The following is a 25223-nucleotide window of genomic DNA, read 5'->3' as shown; positions in this document are numbered from 1 at the left end:
TGGATTAGCCCTTTAGTCTGAGCACTAGTAGAAGTGAAAACTCTCTAGTGCCTTGGCTGCTTTGCTTTTTGGAACTTCAGCTTGAACCCCAATATCTGTCTCTGGGTTTTTACTATTAGTGCTATACAAGGAGAGTAGCAATAATTCAGTGTTGGGATCACCACAGTGAGAACCAATACCTGGCTCTATATCCAGGACAGAGCTGGCAGATGGAGCCTCCACACCTGCCATTTGTGGCATCTTCTTCCATAAGAAGCTTGTGTGCTGGTAGTTCAGACTCAAGTTTCTGCTCACATCATTGCCAACTTTAGAGTAGGTGTGTGGAACACTCCCCTGTCTAATCAGATGCTGTGTCATTCAGATGTGACCCACTTTTAAATCAGTCTTGAGGGCAAAGGACTGTCTCCATCACCCTTCCCCAACCTCAGGTCATGACAGTTATCCTCAAGAGTGTTAACAGCAGAGTTCTGGATTTGCCACAGCAGGCTGCAATTAGGGTATGTTTAAATTTGGTGTCTCCTCTGGTGGACAAGAGCCAGGCTTCTTTGCATGAACTCAAACTTGACTTACTCACTGGAGGACAGGGTAAATGCATAGGCTTTTGCCTAAAAATCCAAGATGGGCTTAAGAAAGCTAACACTGAGTAACCCCAGTCACAAGCCAGTGTCCACAGTTGGGACTTTTGGAAGAGGACCACCATCAATAGGAGATGGCACTCCAGTCCATCAGATGTCTCTTCTACTCACACTTTGTGGCTCCAATGATCTTGGGTCATGAATCTATGTCCCATCCAGTAACAGGATGGATCTTGGTCAAATCTGATGCTGTGTAGTACTTAGTCGGCTGGACTGTAGGCTGTGGCAGAGTTTGGTGATTTTTGTGGTAGTATGTGTGGCATAGAACTCTGCAGCTGATCTCACCACTATGTGGACATTTAAAGTTACTACCACAGGTTAGAAATTTTATAAGGCTTGAGGGCCTACCCTGGACCCAAGGAGAAGCTCATAAGGTCCAACTATTCATTTTAGGTTCTACCTTAGCAACCCAATACCTAGTCAACAACAACCAACCACAGGTCTGGGGCAAATCTGAACTTTGGCCACTCTCAAGTGCTAAACCAACCATCACAGAGACTATCAGCAAAGATAGACTTTAAGACACAACTTAGGAGTCTCAGAAAAAATGAGCAGAGAGTAAAGTACTTGCATTCCTAGAAAAATAGGCATGGATAACACCAGATTACAATGATAAGAAACAGTCCCTAAATCTTGAACATGCAAAAAATGTACCCCACTACAATATTAAGGAACTTTTTGGGAATCATGTCACCTAATAGTTAAAACAAGGTGAAAGAAACAATGGAACAATATCTGTATGGGCAAAATCTTAAAGAGTTTAATCAACCATTTTAAGGAAACTCAACATGGTTCAAGAGAAAACAAAGAAATGACTCAATGCACCAATACAGAAACTTAAGAGATGGAGGAAATTAAAAGAAAAATAGCTACCAAATTACTGAATTGAAAGATAGAAGGAGTGAAAGATAGAAGATACTGCTAACACAGATTAACCAGAGAGAAAGCTAGTGCACTGAAAGGCAGGCTATTCGAAAACACACAGAGGGATAAAGAGAAAAGAGGAGAAAGAATCAGCTAAAGTATGGGAACATGGTGACAACATTGGAATGCAGATATTCAGGTAATTGGGGGCTCCAGAGGGATGGGACACTGGGAGAGAGAAGGAAGATTTGTTAAAGAGATGTTAACAGGATACAGAATATCAACGGTCATCAAGAGATCTCTCTGTCTCTACCTACCAAGTGTTGGGATTAAAGGTGTGTTCCACCACACCCAACTACTCTCTTTTTTCTTTTAAGGACTTTGTCCTTTTTCCCCCAAGCCTACATATATTTTTAAACACACAGTAAACTGTTTAGAGGTTTTCTTCATCTTTGAATCTATCTTTACTATATAGCTCTGTTTTTCTGACCACATGAGTCTTTAATTTGCTAAGCAATATGGCTAGGATTATAAAGCTGTGTGTTTGATGGCCGAATTCAGCCCATTACTTAGCTTTTCTCTGAGAGTCTAGCCTCATGGCAGAGGTACTGGCCAGAGCCATGTTTATTGCCACAACTCTATGATGTTTCAAGGTCCCTGCCACCACCAAAAAGCATGAGGTCAGCTTTTCATCAACACCATTTAAGTGTTTCATGGCAAAACCTCTTAAAAGAGCTGCAAGGTTTTGCAGCTAAAGAGGAATCAGGAAGCCTCTCTTAAATGAGAGCACTTGCCTCTAGCAAGCAGAGCCCACCTGAGGAAGTGCTGTTATCAAGAAGCCGTGCTTAACTCTATTCTTTTCTATCTAGAATAACTTCCCAAGCTATCTCAGACTTTTAAGTGGATTTGATCAGCCCCATGCTGGCACACCATTCTGTTGACTGAGGTTTCTGTCATGCCCGGTTCGTTAAGTCCCAAAGAAATCTCATAGAGGTCTACATTAATTATAAACTGACTGACCTAGTATCTCAGGCTTCTCATTAACTCTCATAACTTATATTAGCCCATAAATCTTGTCTGTGTTAGCTACGTGGCTTGGTACCTTTTTTGGCGAGGCAGTCACATCTTGCTTGCTCTGTGTCTGGCTTCCTCTCTGTTTGGGTGACAACTTCAGACTGAAACGTTCCTCTTCCCAGAATTCTTGTTGTCTCACCTATACTTCCTGCCTGGCTACTGGCCAATCAGCATTTATTTAAAATACAAGTGACAGGGTACAGACCATTGTCCCACAGCAATATAGGCCCCTCAGTGTCAGCACTTTAACTTCACGACTTCTAAAATAGAGAGAGACTAATATTTTCCTCATAATTTATATAAGCTTTGGTGTTCTTTTGTAGAAAAACAAGCAAGCTAAGGCAAGAGTGCCTCTAGTCTTCAGCCATGGTTTCTAACACTGCAGGATAGCTCTGGGTCCTGTTTCTCAATATCTTCTCAATTTCTTTTTGGTTTGCACATTGCCATTGAATGTGGTTTCCTGTAACCATTGTTTCTTATTCTCCCAAAGGTAAACAGAAGAATAACAGAATGTACTATTATATCTCAGCATTTTATTTTAATAATAATTTACTATTCCTATATAGTAAGCCTTAGTTTCGTATATGGTTTTGGGCTTGTGTCTTTTTTTAATTTAGAATAAAGTTTTAAAAACATCACAACCTCCACCCAATGACATGAAATTTCCTAACCTTTATAAAATCAGAATGCAATAGCTAGAAGTGGATACGAATTGTGCACACAAGAGTAGTTTAATAGCAACAGTTCCCGGCAGCCAGGGTTCAAAGTGCCACTCTAGATTAATAAACGAGTATCACTGGTCAAGTTTCTTATCCATTTGGCCTTCTGTTTCCTATTACAATGATTATAATAGCCCATAGCTCTTCAGTTTATTGTAAAAATCAAATTAGCAAAAGAGTGGGAATGACTTTAAAAAAATCATGATCCATTGTTATGGTAAAAGAGCTTGCAAATTACATAAAAATATTTGACTTCACTGATTAGGCAATAAAAAAAAGCATGAGACTGTTTTTAACCAAGGGAAACTTTGAATTTAATATCCAACAAGAACAAAGAACACTCTGGTACAATTCTGAGCATTTTAGACCATTATTCCTCAAATTCCTCTTATCTAATGAATTTTCTGACTATGACATCATTATTGACTTGCATTGGCTAAGTGTCTGGTTCTGCACTCACCATGCTTTTTTTTTTTTTTTAAACTGGCTACTAATGCACAGAACTCTTCAGCCCCACGGAGCCGGGCACCTATGTGCTTTTAAGAGTTCTATGCTGCATTGAGCAGGACATGGAAAGGGGGAACTGAGCAAATGACAGGAGACCACATGGCTTTTGAGGAGGATCAAATGCATAACCGAATAAAAGAATGAGAGACAGTAGGGCTAGACTTGAAAGGACGTTGCAAGAAGGAAAACAAAAGGCGATCTGTGAAGTTGGAGAGATGGCTTACTGGGTAAAAGAACTTGTTGTGCAAGCATGAGGATCGCAGTGCAAGTCCTAGAAAATGCAGGAAAAAACAAGAGTGTTCACATGCCTGTAACCCCAGAACTGCGGAGCGAAGTGGTAGGTCCCAGAGGTTCACTAGCCTAGGCAAAATAGCCAGCTTCTGGCTCAGTCAGGACAATAAAAAATATACCTGATGTCCTCTTGTGGTCTTCACATATGCCTGCACACACACACACACACACACACACACACACACACACACACACACAATATGAATTTAAAAGGTAGTGAAGCAGTTAGTCTTTGCTCTGCTTTACTTTGTTTTTGAAAGAGAATTCACACTTATGGATGATCAATTAAATGATGAGTTTCCAGGAAACAAATTAGAACAATTGTAAAAAATGTTATTAGCCATATTTATACAAACTATGCAGCAGGCATGGGAAAATGGTAATAACTTGACATTTAGATATGAGTAGTTTTGAGGTAAATATGAAAGACCCATATGAGCCTATGAGGGCCACCTCATTCAAGCCACCACAAGGTCACTGGAAGTATGCTGTTGAACTGTGATCCTCTCCTAACCTTCTTTCCTTCCTGGAAGTGAGGTGCATAGCTCTGAATTACTACTCATTTCTACCAGTGGATACTGCTTCAGCCAAGGAAGTAATGTTAACCCGGTGTGGCCTTCATTCTCTCTAACTAACTATCAAACTGAACTTTTGTATTGCTACAATGGTTATCTCAAGCATGCATTTGTCACAGGAATGGGATGTTGGTTGAAGTGGAATGATGACACCCAGGAGTGGCGTGGTCTTGGCTGCTGTTGTATGTTAATAATGTAGGCAAGCCTGCAGAAGGGTCTGGTGGAATGAGTTTTATAAAGCCTGAAATTCTATAAGCAGAGCTGTCATGGTTGGCGCAGAAGGAGCACACACAACATTCTGCTGGTGAAGTTTCAGATGGAAAGCAGAATGCCACTGGGAAATGGACCAAAGACCTTCCCTCTTATACCGTGCCAACTAACCAATTTGAGGCTTTTTGTCCATGTTATAAGACACCGTGGTGCTTTGAACTTGAAGATAATAGATTCGTTTGTCTCGCAAAGACAATTTCCAGACAACAAAGCATGTGGTCCTCGGCGTGGGTATCACTAGATGCTTTTAGTCAAATTTAAGGAAGGAATCTGGATCAAAGTAAAGAAAGCAGGAAGACTGAGAAATTCTGCAGCATGGCAAGATAAAGAGGCACGGGCACAGTTAGGTAAGTAAGACCAGCAGAAGCAAGAAAGAACTGAATTCCCTGCACACACGGAGAGGAGGCACGCTGTGAGTCTCTGCTCCCACCAACCACAGCTCCTGAGGGCTGAGCTGAAGATTTGGTTTGAACATTTACATCAGAAGAGAGAGCTCTTGGCTGCTTCACTCACAGGAGCTACTAAAGAGTCATTTCCTGGAGCTTACCCATCCTTGGAGAGTTCATGGCACAGTTTGAGCAGGACCGGTAGCTTAAGCTGTAAGGAAACTTTAGGGTCCTCTATATGATCCTGCTTTTACAGGTAGACAGAATATAAGACCTGAAAGAGGGCCATAAATGTTCCCATGAAGATGTCAAAGGTATACCAGGCCAACTGGTTCAGAACCCCAGCAAGCAGCCCCTGATGGATGAATGCCTGGAGCTGACGTCTCCGTGGAGATTTTAGAAGGCGCAAATGCAGTGCTGCTTGGGAATACTGCAAACAAAGGTAGTTCAAGGAGCCAGTCAGAACAACTGCAACCAAGAAGACCATAGAGTGAAGGGATGCGCAAGCCTTCAGTACACATCGGGTGCCAGGGTGGCACAGGTGCCACAGTGGGGTATTATGGATTCTTCCCTGCTGAGTGTGCTTAGCTCTCATTCCTTTCTGTGGCCTGACTTCTCCCCATGTCCATGCCTGGTATGTGTGTTATCTTTGCAGGGCTCACACTTCATTTTGTCTGTGTCGCAGGCTTCCAAGCAGCACTGAAATAATTAAGATATTGTGACTCTTATGTGTGGAGGAAGTGTGTGGTGCATTTCAAGACAGCCATGAAATTTGGGGGGTGGGGAGTCAGGGACTGAATACTATAAGTTTAATATTACCCAAAAGCCCAAACATTGAAGAGTTCATTTCTAAAGTGTTACTTTTGGGATGATATGCAGCCTGAAGACAGATCCTGAAGTCTCTAGGGGTTTGACCTTCAACAACCCCTGCCCCTCCCCACTCCTCTTAGCTTCCTGTCGATGGGGAAACTTGACTTCCTACTAGGTGTTGCTGCAACCAAAGCAAGAGAGCTAACCAAGCATGGACTAAACTTCTAGAACCACAACCCAAAATAAACTGTTTTTTCTTTATAAGTAAGTTGTGTTGGGTAGTTATTGTAACAATAAAGCTTACTAAAAATATGTATGCAAAAACCCACTGTTCAGCATCACTCTGACAATCCATCTTTAGCAATAGTTATACCATTTGAGTTATTTATTCCCCACTTGAGTATAAACTACATCGACCTATTCTTACCTGACTATTGAGAAAATTGATAAGGTAACTAATGAAAATCAGTCTGTGGCAACAAGTAGGAAAATTTCAAATTGCCCTAGAGAAGTCTAGTCCTATAACATGACGCCTTTTAAATGATCTGCTGCCTTTCAAAAAATTAAAAAAAGAAGAAAAGCACAGACCAGGAGGAAAGTGAAAGGCCCCACCTCTGCTCATCTTCTCTTTAAATGCAGAGATGATTTAGAAAATGAGATCATTAAAATGTCTCCTCCTCTGTGCTTTTGCTCATTTAACAATGCGTATTTGTGGAAATTGAGTTTCTGTTTTATTTACCAAACAATAAGTTACTTACTGACAAAAAAAAAGGAAGATGATATTTGACAGTAAGCATACTACTTAAGATCCTTTTGTGTGGCATTTTATGAAAACTCAACCACTAATTTCTAAAAGTAAGATTAATCCACAAACATAATGTCAAATCAACTGGACAATTCTGGAATACTTCATGAGAATCTGAGGAGTGAAAATCCAGTAAAATCAAACAATAAGAAATTAAGGTCTTTAGGTAGAGAAAGACTTAAAGTCACTGAACACTGGTAAGCTTCTCTAAGATAAAGATGCTGTATCTTCTGCACAGCGACTTTGAAAGCTTTGGTTCTCTTACCTCTCTCCATTCTTTATTTCCAACTGCTTGTATATATAAGACACAAACTACAAAAGATGAAAAAACACACACTTATGTAAATGTCTGGCACAAATGTACATTTTAACTCTCCAAAGCTATATCAAAACCACATGCTTAATTCCATATCTTGCATGGAAATCACAAAAAAAATCATTCATTGCTTAAAGTTATTTCAAAGAATCAGAAAACAAATTATGTCAATCTTCAAATTTTATTATGAATGTATTTTAGCATACAGAGAATATTGCCTTTGTTTGATAATGCCTTAAGATTACGCTATAAATGTAGGTAAATTTTAAAATCTACTTCAATAAATTCTAATATCAAGGCTTAAACAGGTGTGGAAACCTTTGTTTTAAGATACTTAAATGGTCCAGAGCAATTTCAGAAGTGACAACCTGAGGCAAACACACTCTGCATTTATATCTACAACCCATCATCACTGTTCATAAGCATGTAAGTATTCAACTATTCGATAAAGTATAAAACAATGAAGACTAAAGGCTTTACATAAATAATTGTAGCTTAAGAAGAATGTTATCACTTGTCAAATGAGGCAGAAGGATTATTTGTACACTAATCCCAATGGCTTTTCTCATTTCAAAAACAAACATATAATAGAAATAGTAAGTTACACATACTTTTTGTAAGATTAAGTAAAATAAATAATATTTCACTTACTTGGATCAGACTTAGAAAATGTGTCTCTATCAAGAAGATTTCTGTTAAATAAAACAGAGAACATTAGTTAATTGCAAAACCAAACAGATTTACATAAGCTCACAAAACATAAATACGTAAATGTATACATAGAGTTAAATGTAAATTTCCTAAAGTCTTGCTTCTCTAATTCAGATTGGTTCTCAATGGAAGAGAGATGAGGTAACTCTTGTCCTTGTCCTGCATTACCATTATTGACGTGACTCTCCATGTTGTGGAATCGGAATATCTATGCAGATGTCACTACTCAGTGCTTGGACACTCCCCAAACTGAAATGTGGGTCAGTTACTAAGACACACTTAGGGATTCAGAGTTTGTGACCATATAGATGCATATAACAGCATGCAGTAGGAACCCCCTTCTACTGGCACTTCTCAGCCTGAAGGGATGTTGCAAACAACCTTTTATTCTGGGAATTTCTGATGAACACATAGCCTTGTTTAAGCATTCTTTCTAGAAGGAACAAATATCAGGCAACTAGATAAACATAACACAATTACTGATTTCATTTTTTGCATGTGTTTGCATACCAATAACAGAATAATGTGAAACCCGAAAATGAACATTGGAGTATCTCATTATCTTCAACAACAATAGTACAATCACATACATTATTCTCTAAAAGTAATACTGGATTACCATTTAAAAATTAAGTGCAGGTGAAAACTTGTACAACCACTTTGGAAATCAGTATGGCTGTTTCTCAGAAAATTGGGAATCAATTTATTTCAAGATTCAGCAATACCACTCTTGGGTATATATTAAAAAGATGCTCAATTATAGTACAAAGATATTTGTTCAACGATGTTCATAGTAACATTATTTATAATAGCCAGAACCTGGAAACAAAAAGATGCCCCTTAATCAAAGAATTGATTTTTTTAAAAAAAATGTAGCATATTTACACATTAAAGTACTACTCAGTTGTAAAAAACAATGACATCTTGAATTTTGCATGCAAATGGATGGAACTAGAAAACACCATCCTGAGTGAGGTAATCAGAATTAAAAAGATGAATATAGTAGGTACTCACTCACTAGTGGATATCTATAAACAAAGGATATTGGGCCTATAGTTCATGATCCTAGAGAAGCTAAGTAACAAGGTGAACCCAAAGAAAAACATATATAGATCCACCTGAAAAGTTGAAATAGACAAGATCACCTGACAAAACTGAGGACTTAGAGGTTGGGATAGAAGGAATGGTGGAAGGGGAAGAGGAGAGAAGAAGGGGAGGGATGAGGAGAACTTAAGAGAACAGGATAGTTGAGATGGAGGAAGAACAGAAATGAGATCAAGGAAAGAGATATTTTGATTGAGGGAGCAATTATGGGGCTAGCAAGAAATGTGGCACTAGAGAAATTCTCAGGAATCCATAAGAATGAACACAGTTAAGACTCTAAACAATAGAGGAGAGGGTGCCCGAACTGGCCTTGCCCTGTAGTCAGACTGATGAATATCTTAAATGTCACCGTAGAAACTTCATCCAGCAACTGATGGAAACAGAGGCAGAGACCAGCACTGGAACAATGGACTGAGCTTCCAAAGTCCAGTTGAAAAGTGGGAGGAATGAGAATATGAGCAAAAAGATCAAGACCATGATGGGTGCACCCACTGAAACAGTCTACCTGAGCACATGGGAACTCTCAACACCAGCTGGACTGGAATGGCATAGGACCAAACTAGTCCCTCTGAATGTGGGTGACAGTTGCATGGCTGGGGCAGACTGAGGAGCCACTGGCAGTGGCACCTATATTTATCCCTACTGCTTGTACTGGCTTTTGGGGAACCTATTCTCTTTGGATGGATACCTTGCTCAGCCTAGATATTGTCAGGAGGGCCTTGGACCTTCCCCAAAGCAATGTGGCTTACTCTCTCTGAAGAATGGATGGGGTGGAGGGTGGCATAAGTGGAGGAAATGGGAGGAGAGGAGGGAGTGGGAACTTGGATTGGTATATACAATGAAAAAAGATAGTTTGTTTTCCTAAAACAAAAATACAAAAAAAAAATAAGTACAGGAGCTGGGAAGATGACTGAGTCAGTAGTGCTTAGTACACAAACCTGAGGACCTGAGGTCAGGGCCCCATCACACATATCAAAAGCAGGAAGTACATCATGTGCCCAGCCCAGAGAAAACAGGTGAGAGGGTCCCTGAAGCTCAAGGACCAGGTAGTTTTCCTGAATCAGCAAATTCCTGGTCCTGTGAGAGACCTTGTCTACATAAGTAAGATGAATAACAATGGAGGAAGTGTTGATCTGTGGCTTACACACACACGTACATACACATACACACACACACACACACACACACACACAGAGAGAGAGAGAGAGAGAGAGAGAGAGAGAGAGAGAGAGAGAGGGAGAGAGGGGGAGAGAGGCAGTGCACCTATACAAACAATACAAACACCACCAAAACACAAGAGTTGAGTTCAGTCTTTTCTGATTAATAAGGTAAGCGAGTACTAGGAAAGTTACATGTCAAACTGTTCTCAATCTGATGATTTTAAGATGTAGCCATTTCTTAAAACTAAGATAACAATAGTGATAATCTGAAAGTCCCAAAGCTCAAAGTTTTACTTCACATCCAGTTTCCATTTCTTTGAAATCACTACTATTTCTGTTTAATACTTCAAATGAAAACTCTGTGTTCAAGCTGCTTCATGCCTTCACTGGGCTGCTGCTCTTGGACACTGTGTGTACTGTCATCGGTATCTAAGCAATCCTTTTGTTCACACTAGTCTGACATATTCCCTCTTATTTCAGTTCTCCAAAACTACCACTTCCACGGACATCATCACTGAGGAAATAAAGAGTCAACTGAACTGTACTGTACAATAGGCAGCCTGAAGCCACATCTTGAAGTATTCCTAGAAACAAAAGAGCAGACATATTTGGACTTGAATCTATTCAGATTTGAAAAGCTCTATGCTACACAGAAATCAAATGAAAACAATCCTTCCTGTCCCTCATGCAGACTCCCAGACTCCGGCAGTGGTTGGCAAATTGTAAATCAAAACATTTCCATTCGAGGAGGTTCTATGATATTACATTTGCAAAGGTAGTTTTCCACTTGGCAATAATTCTCCGGCCCTTCCACTGGCTCCAACTTCTGCTCATTAAGATTCTAAAATAACGTTAATTAACCTGTTTCTTCCAGAGTTCATGAAAACAGAGGGTACAAAACACGAGGGTGATTGAGACTCAAAAGTATGCTAGATATGTATCTGAGGATTGTAATGCAGTTCCAGTGCCTTGCTCATGTAAGACTAAATACAATCTTAAATTAAAAACATAAAATAAATTTTCATCAGCAAGATTAATGTGGTCAATCACTGACTATTGGAAGACACTGTGTCTTCCAGCCATTCAAATTCTAAAACACAATGTTAAGGTAAAAAAAAAAAAAATACATCAAGTAGCACAACAACAACCAGCATGGCATAGTTACCCTAAGAGTACATTAGGACGGGCAGGAGTCCCTTGGTGGTCACTAAGTGCTCGCTGATTAGACTGAAGACATGTTTAACAGGTAGGAGATCATGCCTGATACTAGAAACGTGCCTAATCCCCAGGGTTAGTGAAGCCATGGATCTTGGAGGAGAACATATAACCTCTACCTTACTAAACCAGCAAAATTTCTAACTACATCCTAAACATTTATCTTTACTTCCGCAGAAAGTGTAGTCCTCACTTCTCATGAAGAAAACTTCTCTTTGCAACAGATGAAAAAAAAAATCACAACCAATCACAATTTCAGAGTTGTGGAGCCCAAATGATACATCAAAAACACAATTCTGGCAAAGGAGTCATTACGTAGGAAGAGTAGAAAGATTATAAAAGCAAACGAAAGAGGAAGCTTTGCTGTGAGACTGTGTCTCTTAGGAATATCAGAAGCTACACCCATAAAGTCTCACCAACATGACCACCTAAATGTGAGCTGAACAAGGATGACACTAACAAGACAGCCTGTGATGGACAAGGGGGAAAGTCCAGGAGGCCTACACTCTAGACAAAAACTACAGGTAACTAAGGAATTCCTAGAACCGGAGAAATCGTCCTCCTCATGTTGCGGAACAATCTTAGTACACTGTAAATATGTATTACTCTCATTGGTTAATAAAGAACTGGCGGTCCTATAGCTGGGCAGGAAGAGATTAGGCAGGCAAGCCAGAGTAGGAGGATGCTGGGAAGAAGAAGGGGGAGTCTCTGGAGTCACCAGCCAGATTCAGAGGAAGCAGGATATGTACAAAATGGCATAATAAGCCACGAGCCACATGGCAGCCAGTAAAGACATAGAAACGTTTAATTCAAAACGTAAGAGCTACTTAGTAATAAGCTTAAGCAATCATCCAAGCATTTATAATTAATAATAAATCTTTGTGTAATTATTTGGGAGTTGATGGTTAAGACAAAAAACTCTACCTACATCCCCAGGGAAGAGCACATCAATTGGTTATCCAATACCAAATGGTCGGCCCTGAAAAAATATATACAAGTAACATTATACAGATGAAACAGGTTGTATTTATGTGCTTTTGTAAGTGTGCACGGGGGGGTCTAATAATGAAAGAAAACAAAGGCTTGGTACACATGTGAAGGTATGGAGGGAGGAAAGAAAAAAAGGAAATGAAGTAATTATATTACAATCTAAAAATATTTTACAAAAGAACACAACAAACTAAAGTTCTTACATGATGAAGAATAAAACTACAGAACTTCATCAATGTGATCTTGACAATTAGGATTTAATTTCTTAGTTTTTTTCTAAAAATAAGTTCTTCTCTACTGTGGTCACATGAACAGCACACAACAGAGACTATTTGACCATGAGTTCCTAGAAGACTGTTATGCTCACACATTTTGAAAGGTTAGAAAAGTCAAATCCCTTTATTTATGTATAGGGAGCAAGAGATCAACAATTGTCACACTACACCAGTCCCAAACCTACTCAAGATACGTTCAAAATATTTTACTTTACAAATATTTTATTAAAAAGAAAGTCTACTTGTGTTAATACTACTAGAAAAGATCAAATTGAGTGAGGTAACCCAGACCCAGAAAGACAAATACTGCATTTTCTTTTTAATTGAAGGTTCCTGACTCCAAAACTTCAGATGTGAGTACATACACTGGAGTGGTTGCAGAGACCAGGAAAGTAAATTGGGACCATCGACTGGATGGTCAGCAGGGGGAATAACAGGGTACAAAGGATTTCACTGGGGAAATGGAAAATGGGGGTCTCTAATTAGGGAGGGAGTGAAGATAAATACAGAAGAAGGACAAAGAAGCAGTTAGGATGACTGAAATAGTCATAAGGAATCATACTATTAACTATCCACATAAAAGAAAGCCTATAATACACAGAAGTCTGTGTATAAATAGACATATATACTTTAATTGAAATTATCTCATCTGAGTTGATAATACATCCTTTTAGAACCAAAGACCATCTATTAAAAAAAAAAGTAGTCATGAGAATTTCTGGTCAGGAATGTTGAAGACTCCCAAACATTACAGATTATTGCTATCGCCCTTGGTCTCATCCTCAGAGGTAGACGGTAAGTCTCTATTAGTAAAAATACTGTGGGCTTCAGAAACAGGGCCTGGAGACCACTAATATGTAACTGACTTGAAGGCCTCCTCGGTAGAAGGTTTAATGGTACCAGAAGGCACCATGCAAATTCCCATGCAAGGGAAGCAACCAGCAGTAATTTCTGTCTATGATGCCTATGAACTACAGCAATGACCAGAATAGAAAGAACAATAACCCAAAGGGTACGGCTGAGACACACATACCTTGGTGGTAACTAACAGCACTCTAGTTAGATTTAAGACCTGATCAACAAGAGGGAAATCATGCCTGGTACTGTAAACCTAGCCAGCTCCCTAGAGCTAGTGAAGTCGTGGAGCTTGGAGAGGAACCTACAACCACCCGTTTATTAAAATAGTATCATCTCTAACTGCATCTAAATATTTCTCTTTCTGTTTGCATAGAAGTATAGACCTCACCCCTTTTCAAAAAGTTTCTACACAACAGACCAAGACCTTTATAGAAAAGCAGAACCAATTCTAAGCAGAGCTGTGGAGTCTATGGAGTCTAGCTAGTCCCAATGGCTATAGCTACAAAAAAAAAAAAAAAAAAAAAAAAAAAAAAAAAAAAACCTCTTGCACCCAAGGTTCAGGGAACACTGAAGAAGAGAGACTGGTGGACTGTAAGAGGCAGAGAAACAGGAAGTCGCCTGTGAGACTATGTCTCCTAGTAATGTCAGAGGCTACAACACACAAAAGTCTCATCAACATCACTGCCAAAACATTAGCTGAATAAGAACAACAGCAATAGGCATGTCACATTGGAAGTGGGGAGACCCAGGAGGCATCAACCCTACATAAAGAACTGCAGACAGCTAAGAAGCAACAAGGGTGAAGGAAATGGTTTTCCCTACCAGGGCATATGAGCACACCAATTGATTATTCAATACCAAATAGTCACCTCTAAAAAAAGACAAACCAGTAACATCAGAAAGACTGATCAAGTTGTATTTATTACATGTATAACTTATTATATACAATATATAAAATATTTTGCATATGCATACATATATATGCATGTAACAATTAATGAAACAAAGGCCATGGATTTGAAAGAGAGCATGGAGGAATAGAGAGGAAGATTTGGAGGGAGGAAAAGAAATGGGAGAAAATGATATTATTTTAATCCAAAAATAAAAGAAATTATTTTTTAAAAGTCAGTTTAAAGATAAGCAAACTCAGCAGAGGCCCAGAAAAAGTAAGTTAATAAACAGGACACAATTCCAATAATAAATGGCCTTGTGGTGTTAACTTTTCCAACTCCAGCCCCTTTTCTTTATAGAATAAAACATTGTCTGGAGAATTTCAGAAGAAATGACTTATTTTCTTAGAAATGCCAGGAATGTGCAACTTCAGCCAAAGAGTATGAAACAAAATAAGTTCCCACCAGTAGGGTACTTTGAAATGCCCTGTTTACAGGATGAAGGATCAGAGCAAGAGGTTAAAGACTGTATTTGCCACACAGAGGCACCTTGGTTCCTATGCAAGGCACTTCTTGAACACACACATGCACACACACATATACACAAATGCACATGCACCAGGCACACACACACACATATCTATATATACTCACACACGCATATACACAGATATACACCCATATTCACAGACATACACACATGCACATAGCAAACACACATATAAATACATGCACATATACAAACACATACATACATGTATGTATAAAGTACACCACGAACACACAGGCACACACACACGAATGCACACGTGTGTGTGGGAACATGCACCCTTCTGGGTTTGAGATGGGAAAGCTACTCCCTCCCATGGGTTGTCATTAGCTTGAACTAGAATAACAAAAACTCATGCCAATAGTTTTATGATGCTGAACTGCAGCATCAGGCTAAAACTCCTGAATGTTCTGTCTCCATTTTGGAAAAACTTAGATACACCCAAAACAAGGAAGAGGGTAAATTCTTAAAAAGTTGTCTAGAAAACAGTGCACTGTAGAAATATTGTCTGAAGGACTATAATATCGCTCAGTGGTAGAGAATTTTCCTAACATGTGGAAGACTCTGGGTTTCACCCCAGCCCTACAAATATTATAACTACATGATACAGTCAAGTAATATTCACGCACACATTGATATTACATGAAGAACACTGATGCTCTGTCTTTATATATGTACACGTGTGTGTGTGTGTGTGTGTGTGTGTGTGTGAGCCTTAAAAAATACATAGTGCAAATTGCACATGATAGTGACCAAGTTATTCTAAAGATCTCTTTTAAATTTCAATTAAAATGCTGGTCTCTAAACTTGACAGAGGATGAATAACTAGCACAGCTAAACCTAGGGTCAGTCAAAACGTTACAACTTGTATGAGGATGAACTTGGTTCACAGAGGAGGTGCGCTTTACATATTTATAACAAAACAGTAGATAATCAGGAAGTCATCAACACCTCCCTAACATGGGCAGAGTTCACTGTGGGGCCCCCTAACTATCCAGTCCTCATAAAGAGGGGCACATAATGCTATAATGAAAAACAACAATCAACCACCTAAGAGCATTACCCTGTCTGCTCTGACTTTATGCTCAAAACGACTTTGTGACTGTAACACAGCTTCCAGAGTTATTAGTCAGGAAGACACGCTGAACGGCAATGTGAACAGCAGCTTCCATGGCTCCTGCATTTCTTACTCTTCACTGCCATCCAGAGACCCTGACAGTTGAGGTTGTTTTCCTCTAAGTGAAAAAGAGCAATTTTCTTTGAACTTTGGTGCAATTTTGCAAGCAGTTTCCAAGCAAATAAGGAACATCAATCAGCTTCTGTTTGTGCACTGGCAGGGATGCAGGAAATATGACAGACATATTCTAAATTGCATGAATCTTGAGTGCTACTGAAGACAAATGTGTAAGACCACTAACAAGCCATATCCATCGTCATGTAAAGTTAACAGTATAATAGAGGGTAACCAAAACAGCCACATTAATTCAGCTGTTAGTTAAAAATCCAACTATCCTCAGCTCTGATTTCAGCTATTTTAAGAAATGTACTTGAAAAAAATGAAGAAATATATATATATATATATATATATATATATATATACACACACACACACACACACACACACATAAGTAAAATAACACAGATATATCTCATAATAAGAGCTTTGTAGGGCCACAGAGATGGCTTAGCAGGCAAAAGTTTTTGACATACAAGCCTGGCAACCTGAGTTCTAAGCCCAGAACCCTCCTAAACATGAAAGGAGGGAACAGACTCCACATGCATATCCACACTTACACACACACACACATCCTGCATATATACAGCAATAAAAAGTTAAAAGAATATACTTTCTTTGCACATTGTCTTCCTCAATTACCAATACCACACTCATAAGGATTTCTTTTAAGGAAACAAATATCATTATCTAGCCTATTACAGATGCAACTTGAAAACCAAATCTACTATGCATTTCTATGAATTTCAAAGTTAAAGAGTTTCAAAGTCATAGCACGTTGAGTTCTTGTAAGTTCTGGAAGTGCTAATTTAATAACGCATGTGATATGCTTTAGGGAATACATCACTGAACACATAGGGTGGACTGTAAAATGGATTATTATTAAGTGTATTTGGGAGAGCTCTCTCCAACAATACAAGCCTCCACTGCTATAGGGGTGGGTCTCTTAACTTTCAATAGAAATGGCTAAAAAAAATAGAACAGGGACACACACACACACACACAGACACACACACAATTTCCCTTAGGGACAATGGCAAAAGAAGAGCTATGTAATGTTTCATAGTATAAACATTCCACATCTGACTGAATCTCTGTTTCACAGGGCCTCACCCAAAACTTGTCATGTTTCTACCAAAGAAGATGTCATGTCTTAACTAATGTTGGAAATTGTTGAGTCTTGCCATTCCATGTGCATTCTGGAGCACTGGCGGTCTGCCGGGCTGCTACCAGATACTGCTCAGACAGCTCCAGGAACAACACAAGCTTTCACAAACCAGGGCCGACAAACACTGGACCACACAAGTGCGTTATTGTTTAATCTGAGGCATTGACTGCCCTCGGGTTGATGGTGGTTAGGTGCTTTACCACAGACAGCCAAGCAGAGCCAGGTGGCACTCGAGGTCACAGAGGTTCACTGGGACAGGCCTAGTTGGGCCTTTACATTTGTCATTACAGTATGCCACAGACTTTTTTATAAAGGCAAAAGAAAAAGCTTACTTTTGAAAGTGATCTGATTGTAACATTTGATTCACTTATTCTTTCATTGGTTGGAAAACATTTCTGGATATTTTACATGCATATTTAAAGACAATCTATTTTTCCCCCAAACTACAACTGTTATAGCAGAAGGGGACAGATTGTGTACAGGCAAAAGGATAGGTTTAAAAAGGAAAATAGTAAATATGCAAATAAAAATAAATATTCTGAGGTTGAAATTATAAAAATAGATGAAGTCCTCTTGAATCTAAGCCATGAGGAAATTCTGAAAAGCAGGCTCCCTAGGTAGCCCTCATCAAGACTGCCTGGCTTTTAGCACAGGTAAACTAGGCTCTTGGGGGAACTTCACAACTGTAAACCTCACACACCTCACAGCAATCGTTGGGACCCACAGAAACAACCGTATCTTTTCAGTTGATGCTGAATTGGGGTTATTCCAATAAATTTATGTAATAGTATCCTTGAGAGGAAAAGGCCAGTGATATATAGTGTCAGTTCTGCATGGGAGATTTGCTTCAGACATCCAAAGATACTTAAGAAAAGAATTAAGAATGAAAATATTAAAAATATTTTAATATTTCTTATGAAGTATTCTACTATAAATGCCACTTTTGGAAATTACTAATCAATCTATATGTCACAAAGAAATTTACATATCAAAATTCTGGTAAACGAGATAATAAGGAAAGGTCTGAAGAAGCAAAGGCATGAAGCAAAGTTAATTCAGATTCAACTTTTCAGGAGAAATGGTGGAAGGCAAAACGTCTGATTCCAGGTACAGAAGAGAAACATAACCAATTTTAAAGGTGATGGTAGGAAATAAAGATAACAATAATAATATTAATACAGCAATTTGAAAGGAGACCATATATGTTCTAGTCTGGTTTCTATTGCTGGGCTAAAACCATGACTGAAAGCAATTGGGGAAAAAACATTGAGTTCAACTTACAGGTCACGATTAGGGGGAAACAAGGCAGGAAGCTGGAGGAAGAACCTGAAGCAGAGGATGTGGAAGAACTAGTGCTGCTTAACAGTGTGCTTCTCATGGCTTGCTCAGTAAGCACTTTATACAACTCTGGACCACCTATCCAGGGATGGTACCACCCACAGGGGCTGGGCCATCTCACACCAATCATTAATCAAGAAAATGCCCCAATCTGATGGAGGCAATTCCTCAACTGAGATTCTCTCTTCCCAGATGACTTTAGTTTGTGTCAAACTGACAAAATGTCACCAATGAATGGGTCTTTTTAAAACCTGAAATCTCAGGGTTATAATCATCAACTAGGGGTCCACTTTCCTTCTGAAATTACATAGCTCCTGTAGGGAGGAGACTGCTTCTTTGTTCCTGGCTGCTTAGCCCCGAAATAATCACACAGAAACTGTGTTAATTAAATCACTGCTTGGCCCATTAGCTATAACTTCTTGTTGGCTAACACTTATATCTTAATTTAACCCATCTCCATTAATCTGTGTGTCACCACGAGGTCACAAGGTTGTGGCCTACTGGCAAAGTTTCATCGCATCCATCTCCTGCACTGGCCCCATGGCTTCTCTCTGACTCTGCCTTCTCTCTCTCAGCATTCAACTCAAGTTTTCCCTGCCGACCTAAGTTATGCCCTACCAACACGCCAAAACAGCTTCTTTATTAACTAGTGGTATTCAAAGCATACAGCATACAGATTGAGCTTTCATATTCCCATCTCAATGAAAGAGCTATCCTAAAGATGCCTGGTTCTAGCTCCTGGGAACGGGGAATGTAGCCTTATCTGAGAGGAGGGGGGAAGTTTTTAAGATCTAAGTCATGAACTTCATTGAGGAAATTATTCTGGGTGCTCGGGTGGGACAGGTATCCTTCTAAGAGGAAGGAACGGGAAATATAGACCCTAAGAGAGTTCAAAAGGGCACGTGACCTCTATGTAGACAGATTCGCAATTTCTGTTCTTGAAGATTAGATTAGCCAAAAGTTAAGTTTGGTAAGATGGCTTGCTGAGACATTTCAAGCTCAAAGAACAGAATCAGCAAGAGAATCAGGAAGAGAGTGGCACTCTCCACAGAAGAACTACAACCCAGCCACATTGATTAGAGATTCTTGGGATCCAGAACTGCCAAAAAATCAAAGCTTGTTCCTGAAATGCAACAAATGTGTGAAAAATCTCATATAACTAACAGAAAAATTTCCCAGCCTCTGCTCCTTCCCTCAGCCCTGGAGCATCCACCACCTTGGCCCAAGGCCAGCACCCTAGCCGCACCTCAGCTACTTTCCACACATCGTGTCTCTTCATTGGATTTGTAGCCTCCCACCTCACAAATGCAGTCACCTGTGGTGCCTACATCATAGAATGGTTTGTGAGTCAGGTAAGGGGCTGGAGACTGAAACACACACACACACACACACACACACACACACACACACACACACACACAGAGAGAGAGAGAGAGAGAGAGAGAGAGAGAGAGAGAGAGAGAGAGATCATCCTTGAAACAAGAATGCCCATTTTATTGTGTTCCAGGGCAGCTTATATAGGCCTCTCCTTGACTAATGGCCATGCCCTAGGTCTCAGGATTTTTCAGCTGCAAGCCCACCAGAAACCACTCCCCTGCCATCAGGAACTCATGAGGATCTCAAGCCCAGAGCACCTGCAAGCACAGGAAGTTGCACAGGAACTCACAGGCAAGGGGTTGCAGAAAATTCAGGGTATGAGGGTCTGCAGTCCCCAACAGTCACCAAGATCCCTCCAGGAAGAACCCGTTGCCTACACAAATCCACAGTGTTTCTCCTAGTGCTCATCACCCACCACCTTGTGTCTTCACATCTCTGGCCAGCTAGCTCAGTGTTTCTCAAGCTGTGGGTCACTACTCCTTCAGGGACTGAAAGATTCTTTCACAGGGGTCACATATCCTGCATACCAGGTATTTCCATTATGATTCATAACAGTTACATTACAATTATAAAGCCGAATGAGAATAATTTTATGATTGGGGTCACTACAATGTGAAGAACTATACTGAAGGGTTACAGCATTAGGAAGGTTGAAAACCATGGCTCTGGTTCCAAACCGTGCCAATCTCATGCTCTAGGTTCACACTGTCCCACAGCACTCTGTTTTTCTGGAACTTTCTCTCCTACCTGCTGCTGTTCTCAACGCTGCCCACTCCCTCCTATGTGGCCAGCACAAAACAGGAACCCAAAGCACAAATTCCACTCCTACTCTGTTACCAAGCCTGGCGCTGTGCTCACCGCTTACATAAGCCATTTCCTTAACCCTCAACAAAATCCTAACAAGTAGCAACTATTAGCAAGACTCATTCTCCAGACGAAATTATAAAATTCAGAGATGTTCTTCAATAAAGCATCCAGAGTCACAAAAATAAAAGATACACATAAAAAATACAGATTTGGGTAAATTTTTATAACTGATTTCTAATTTTTATTTTCATACTTAATATCAATATGTTATATTGACAGTCTGTGTCAAGGAAAACAAAATGAAATGAACTGTAAGCAATTTATTGAGCATAACTTAAAAATTCTAGGAAGAAAGGTATAAAATCACAATGAATACTAGAAAGAGAAAAATTAAATTGTTCTGCAGAAGATTTAATTTGGCACATAAGAAGTAAGCAAGAGAATAAAGTAATAAAACTTTAAATCAACAAAATAATTTAATAAAATTATAATTATGATAAATATGTAAAGGTTAATACGTTTTCTAGGTTTCTACTGTTTATTATTTTATAAAATTCAGGATCTAGCAATTACATGCTGAGGTACACGAGGGCCAGGCAGCCTTTTGACTATAACTCACTGCCAAGGAGACAACATTCTTTAGCAAGCAGGATCCCGGACAGTCATATAGCTTGCCCCGTGGCTTTATTCCACATGCAGCTTTCTGTCATTTCCAAGCACTCCAAACAACACTGTCAGGCAACTAGGACAGAACATAGTCTATTGGCATGATTTATTCGAGTATCAGCCCAGAGAATTCAGTAAACAGTTATACCCATGACTTATGGCATCTCTCAACCTAGAGCAACACCTTACAAGGCATGACCATGTGACTCACTACAGTGTATGACTAATAGCCCTTCCTCAGGAGCAGATAAAACAATGTCTACCCCTCCTTCTGAAGTCCCAAGTACAATGCCAGCTGTGGTTTCACCAAAGCTCACCTGGGGACCCAATGAGTTTACTAGTTTTACCTGTAGACCAATGGGTGGGGGATAACAGGCAACCATGTGGGTGATATAGCAGTCTTCAAATTCTGATAAACTATTGATCTCCCTCTGCCAAACATTGACTACTATTATCATAGTCCCAAGTTCAAAACTTAAAAAAGATTTCCTTTGGATGTCTTCTAAGTATGGACATAAAGATGCTTCTCATTATGCTGGAGACATCTCTGTCGAGCACACACACACACACACACACACACACACACACACACACATGCACTCACGGATGTACTACTTGCATGCACACATGCACACATATTTTCAGCACTCTGGATTCTCAAGCTCTTACTGTGACTCAAAAACATAAGACTACTGCTTTTCCCACAACATGAATGTCAAACACAAATTACAAGCAATAGTAATGCTAACATCCCTAAACTTTCATCTCTTTTTATAAAAAGAATTCATAGGCGCTTCAGGAAGGCATAACTTGGATCCACCCATGACAGGTCAAATGGACTCCTGATAAGTACTCCTGTCAATCAATAGCGTGTTGTTCTCACCTACTGCCTATTTCTAAGTGGGAAGCTCCAAAAGTAAGATTTTCCTTTAAGTTCCTAAACTTTAGCTTCTGTCCTTGGTCTAGATCTGTCCCAACAGATTTCTAGCCAGCTTGATGAATACCATTCACGAATCAGCTGCAGACAACAAACTGTTCCATAACCAAAGAACCCTAAATGTGTTGAAAGCCAGTGAAAACCAGTCAGCCATTGCAACTGGGTCTTTCCAGCTGGGTCAACCAACCAACCAGATGCTTCTGATGAACACCCCGCACCCCAATGCTTAAATTCCCTCCTGGACTTTGAACACTTTTCCAGCATTCCTGGGCCCTAACAATGACATCTGAGAAGCAATTATAGAGGAGAATACATCACCCCTTATCCTAAGCAAACTAGTTTCCCTCTGCAAGAACTATTATATGGCTTTAAAAATATAAACAGGTACCCAGCACAGAGTCAAAGATTTGACTCAGGATACAACTCAAGAGGTGGGGGGGGGAATGATGGTTAGCAATACATTTGAAGCTTAAACTTACTATGCTTGTAATACCAAAAAATTGTCTTTGACACATAAGGCCCTAACTTGAACAGGCTGTACCCTATAGAAGCGCATTTCCTCTTCTTGCTAGATAGTAACTAGATAGAGAGACTTGCTAGATAGATAGGCTAACTGTCATTTCTGACTTTGGAATCAAGACGACCAGGACAACTATAAGACATACATGTTAGAATAAAAACCCTGCCTACACATAGACAGAATACATGTAATCATAAGGTTTTTGCCTTTATAGGCCTTGGACTGATACGGCTAAGTCCTGCGTCTTGGAAGTGCTCTCAGATGCGGTCTTGGCCCCACATTGGACACCAGGATCTAATTTAAAAACCTCTTTTTATTAAAATTTATTTATGGTCATGATGACTCTCTGAGGGGGCCCAGACCCATAACAACTTGAAGGTCTACATCTAGCAAGAATGATGCTTTCTGTAAGACTCATAGAAGGAGACCTCTCCCTCCTTCAGTATCTTCCCACCTACAACCTCTAGTTCTTCCCAGATTCCCCAAGGTCATAATCAATTAAGGCAGTATACAACTGTTTGGGGAAGGATGACTCAGAGGAGGGTCCCATGACCTCCCTGTCCTATCATTCCAAAAGCAAAGGTCAAGAGTTAACGAACCTAGCTGTATTGATCTTTGGCAAGTAGGCCCAGCGGGACTCCAGAAGAGGATGGCCTCTGGCAAGCCTATAGTCCTATATAAGAGTCTGTCTGTCCTATTCCCTTTGGAAGTACAGTTAGGTGCCACATAATACATCCCATCCCCTATGGAATATGTTTGCAACAATTGTCCTCCGACATTTTCACAGAGCTGAAAAATCTATCTTGTAGTGACACCACTGTCCTCCTAACATGGCAAGGACACAAGTTACCCAACTTTTTGTGGCAATGTGATGGTGCAGTCAGTTGTACAAAGGTGTCCAATATTTGAAAATAAAGAATTCTGTTACTGGTTTGGATATCCACTAAACCTCTTGCCCTAAGTTGTAGAGTCGACTTGTATTAAAACAGTGTGCTGCAATCAGGGTGTCAGCCGACCTATGAATGCCATGTCTGTGGCCTCTCTAAACTGCAACGCTTTCTCTTGAACTTGAATTAATTCCATGTCATCTTGTTCATCATCACCCTGGGAGCAATAGGCTACATCATACACATACATACACCATATTGTCCAGGCTAGTCCATCTAAGCTAATGTGAGTAAATTCTATATGTGATGCTTGCACAATGGTGAGTTTTCCTGAGGATGTATTCTCAGAACATCTCCATGTTTCCTATTAATTATCTACATGTACCCTTTTTGGCCACCACTGTATTCAGATATAATTCATGGAGCATGTGGGCATCTGGTTATACATCACAAGCCCTGTCACCACACTCAAAGTAGTATAGAATAATCAAATTTAAAATATACATAGGAACATAGTTATGTTAATAAGAAAAATATATATGCTTATAAAAACAGAAAGAATGATCTACATGAATGAAATATATAATAGTATCCCAAAGAAAACATAGGCTAAAGGACTGTTTTAGAACACCATCTCACTATGCAGCCCTGGAACTCACTCTGTAGACCACACTAACCTCAAACTCATAGAGATGTGCCTGCTTCTAAGCTAAAAAAAAAAAATTATCAAGGATTTTATAAAAAAAATACCATTTTATAAAAGAAGAAATATCAAACATCTCCATGGGTATATTAAAGTTCATCACGAGGAATGCTCATTGAGATTCATATGAGGTGTACACTGTTTTTTCTGTAAAATGGGCAAATATTAGCTACTCTTGAATAAACAGCATACTAAAGACTTATTTTGTTGTCACAGAAAACAAAGAATGCTGTGATGAAACAAACAGGGGTGCTTATGGACTCCAGACTCAGGCACTCAGCTGACCATGGCTGAAGCAAGGGCAAAAATGACACCACAACCAGCGGTAGTAGCTTGTGCCTGCAAGGCCAGCACCAGGGAGGCTAAAAGAGTAAGTGCTCTAGAAACCAGACTCAAGGTGAAGGCTGCCTCCCCCACACAAAGACCAGCAATGCTGCCTGGAGCTCAGTTACCAGCTCCAGTCTTAAGCTACATCTCCACTCCAGCTGTGCTTTGCTCATGGTAGGAAGCAGCTGCCTGGAGTCCTTCATCACCTTGGCACCTAAGACTGTCTGCCACACTTTCCACCGTCTTAATTTCCA

General features: G+C 39.8%; 1 protein-coding gene across 1 annotated transcript in view; it reads right to left on the bottom strand.

The window, feature by feature from the left end:
• Positions 1-25223, bottom strand: part of Cpne8 (copine 8) — a 178238-nt gene that overhangs the window by 139482 nt on the left and 13533 nt on the right. Inside the window, exons 2-3 of the mRNA XM_041672522.1 lie at positions 7904-7944; positions 7202-7248 (exon numbers count right to left, since the gene is read on the bottom strand). Coding sequence (XP_041528456.1) covers positions 7202-7248; positions 7904-7944 — 88 coding nt within the window. The remainder of the gene's footprint in view (positions 1-7201; positions 7249-7903; positions 7945-25223) is intronic.

The sequence above is a fragment of the Microtus oregoni genome, unplaced genomic scaffold (genome assembly GCF_018167655.1).
Source record: "Microtus oregoni isolate MIOR12 unplaced genomic scaffold, Mior012 000022F_ref0000154, whole genome shotgun sequence".
Classification (NCBI taxonomy): domain Eukaryota; kingdom Metazoa; phylum Chordata; class Mammalia; order Rodentia; family Cricetidae; genus Microtus; species Microtus oregoni.
The sequence above is the reverse complement of the archived record's forward strand: the minus strand, read 5'-3'. Positions and strand labels throughout refer to the sequence as shown.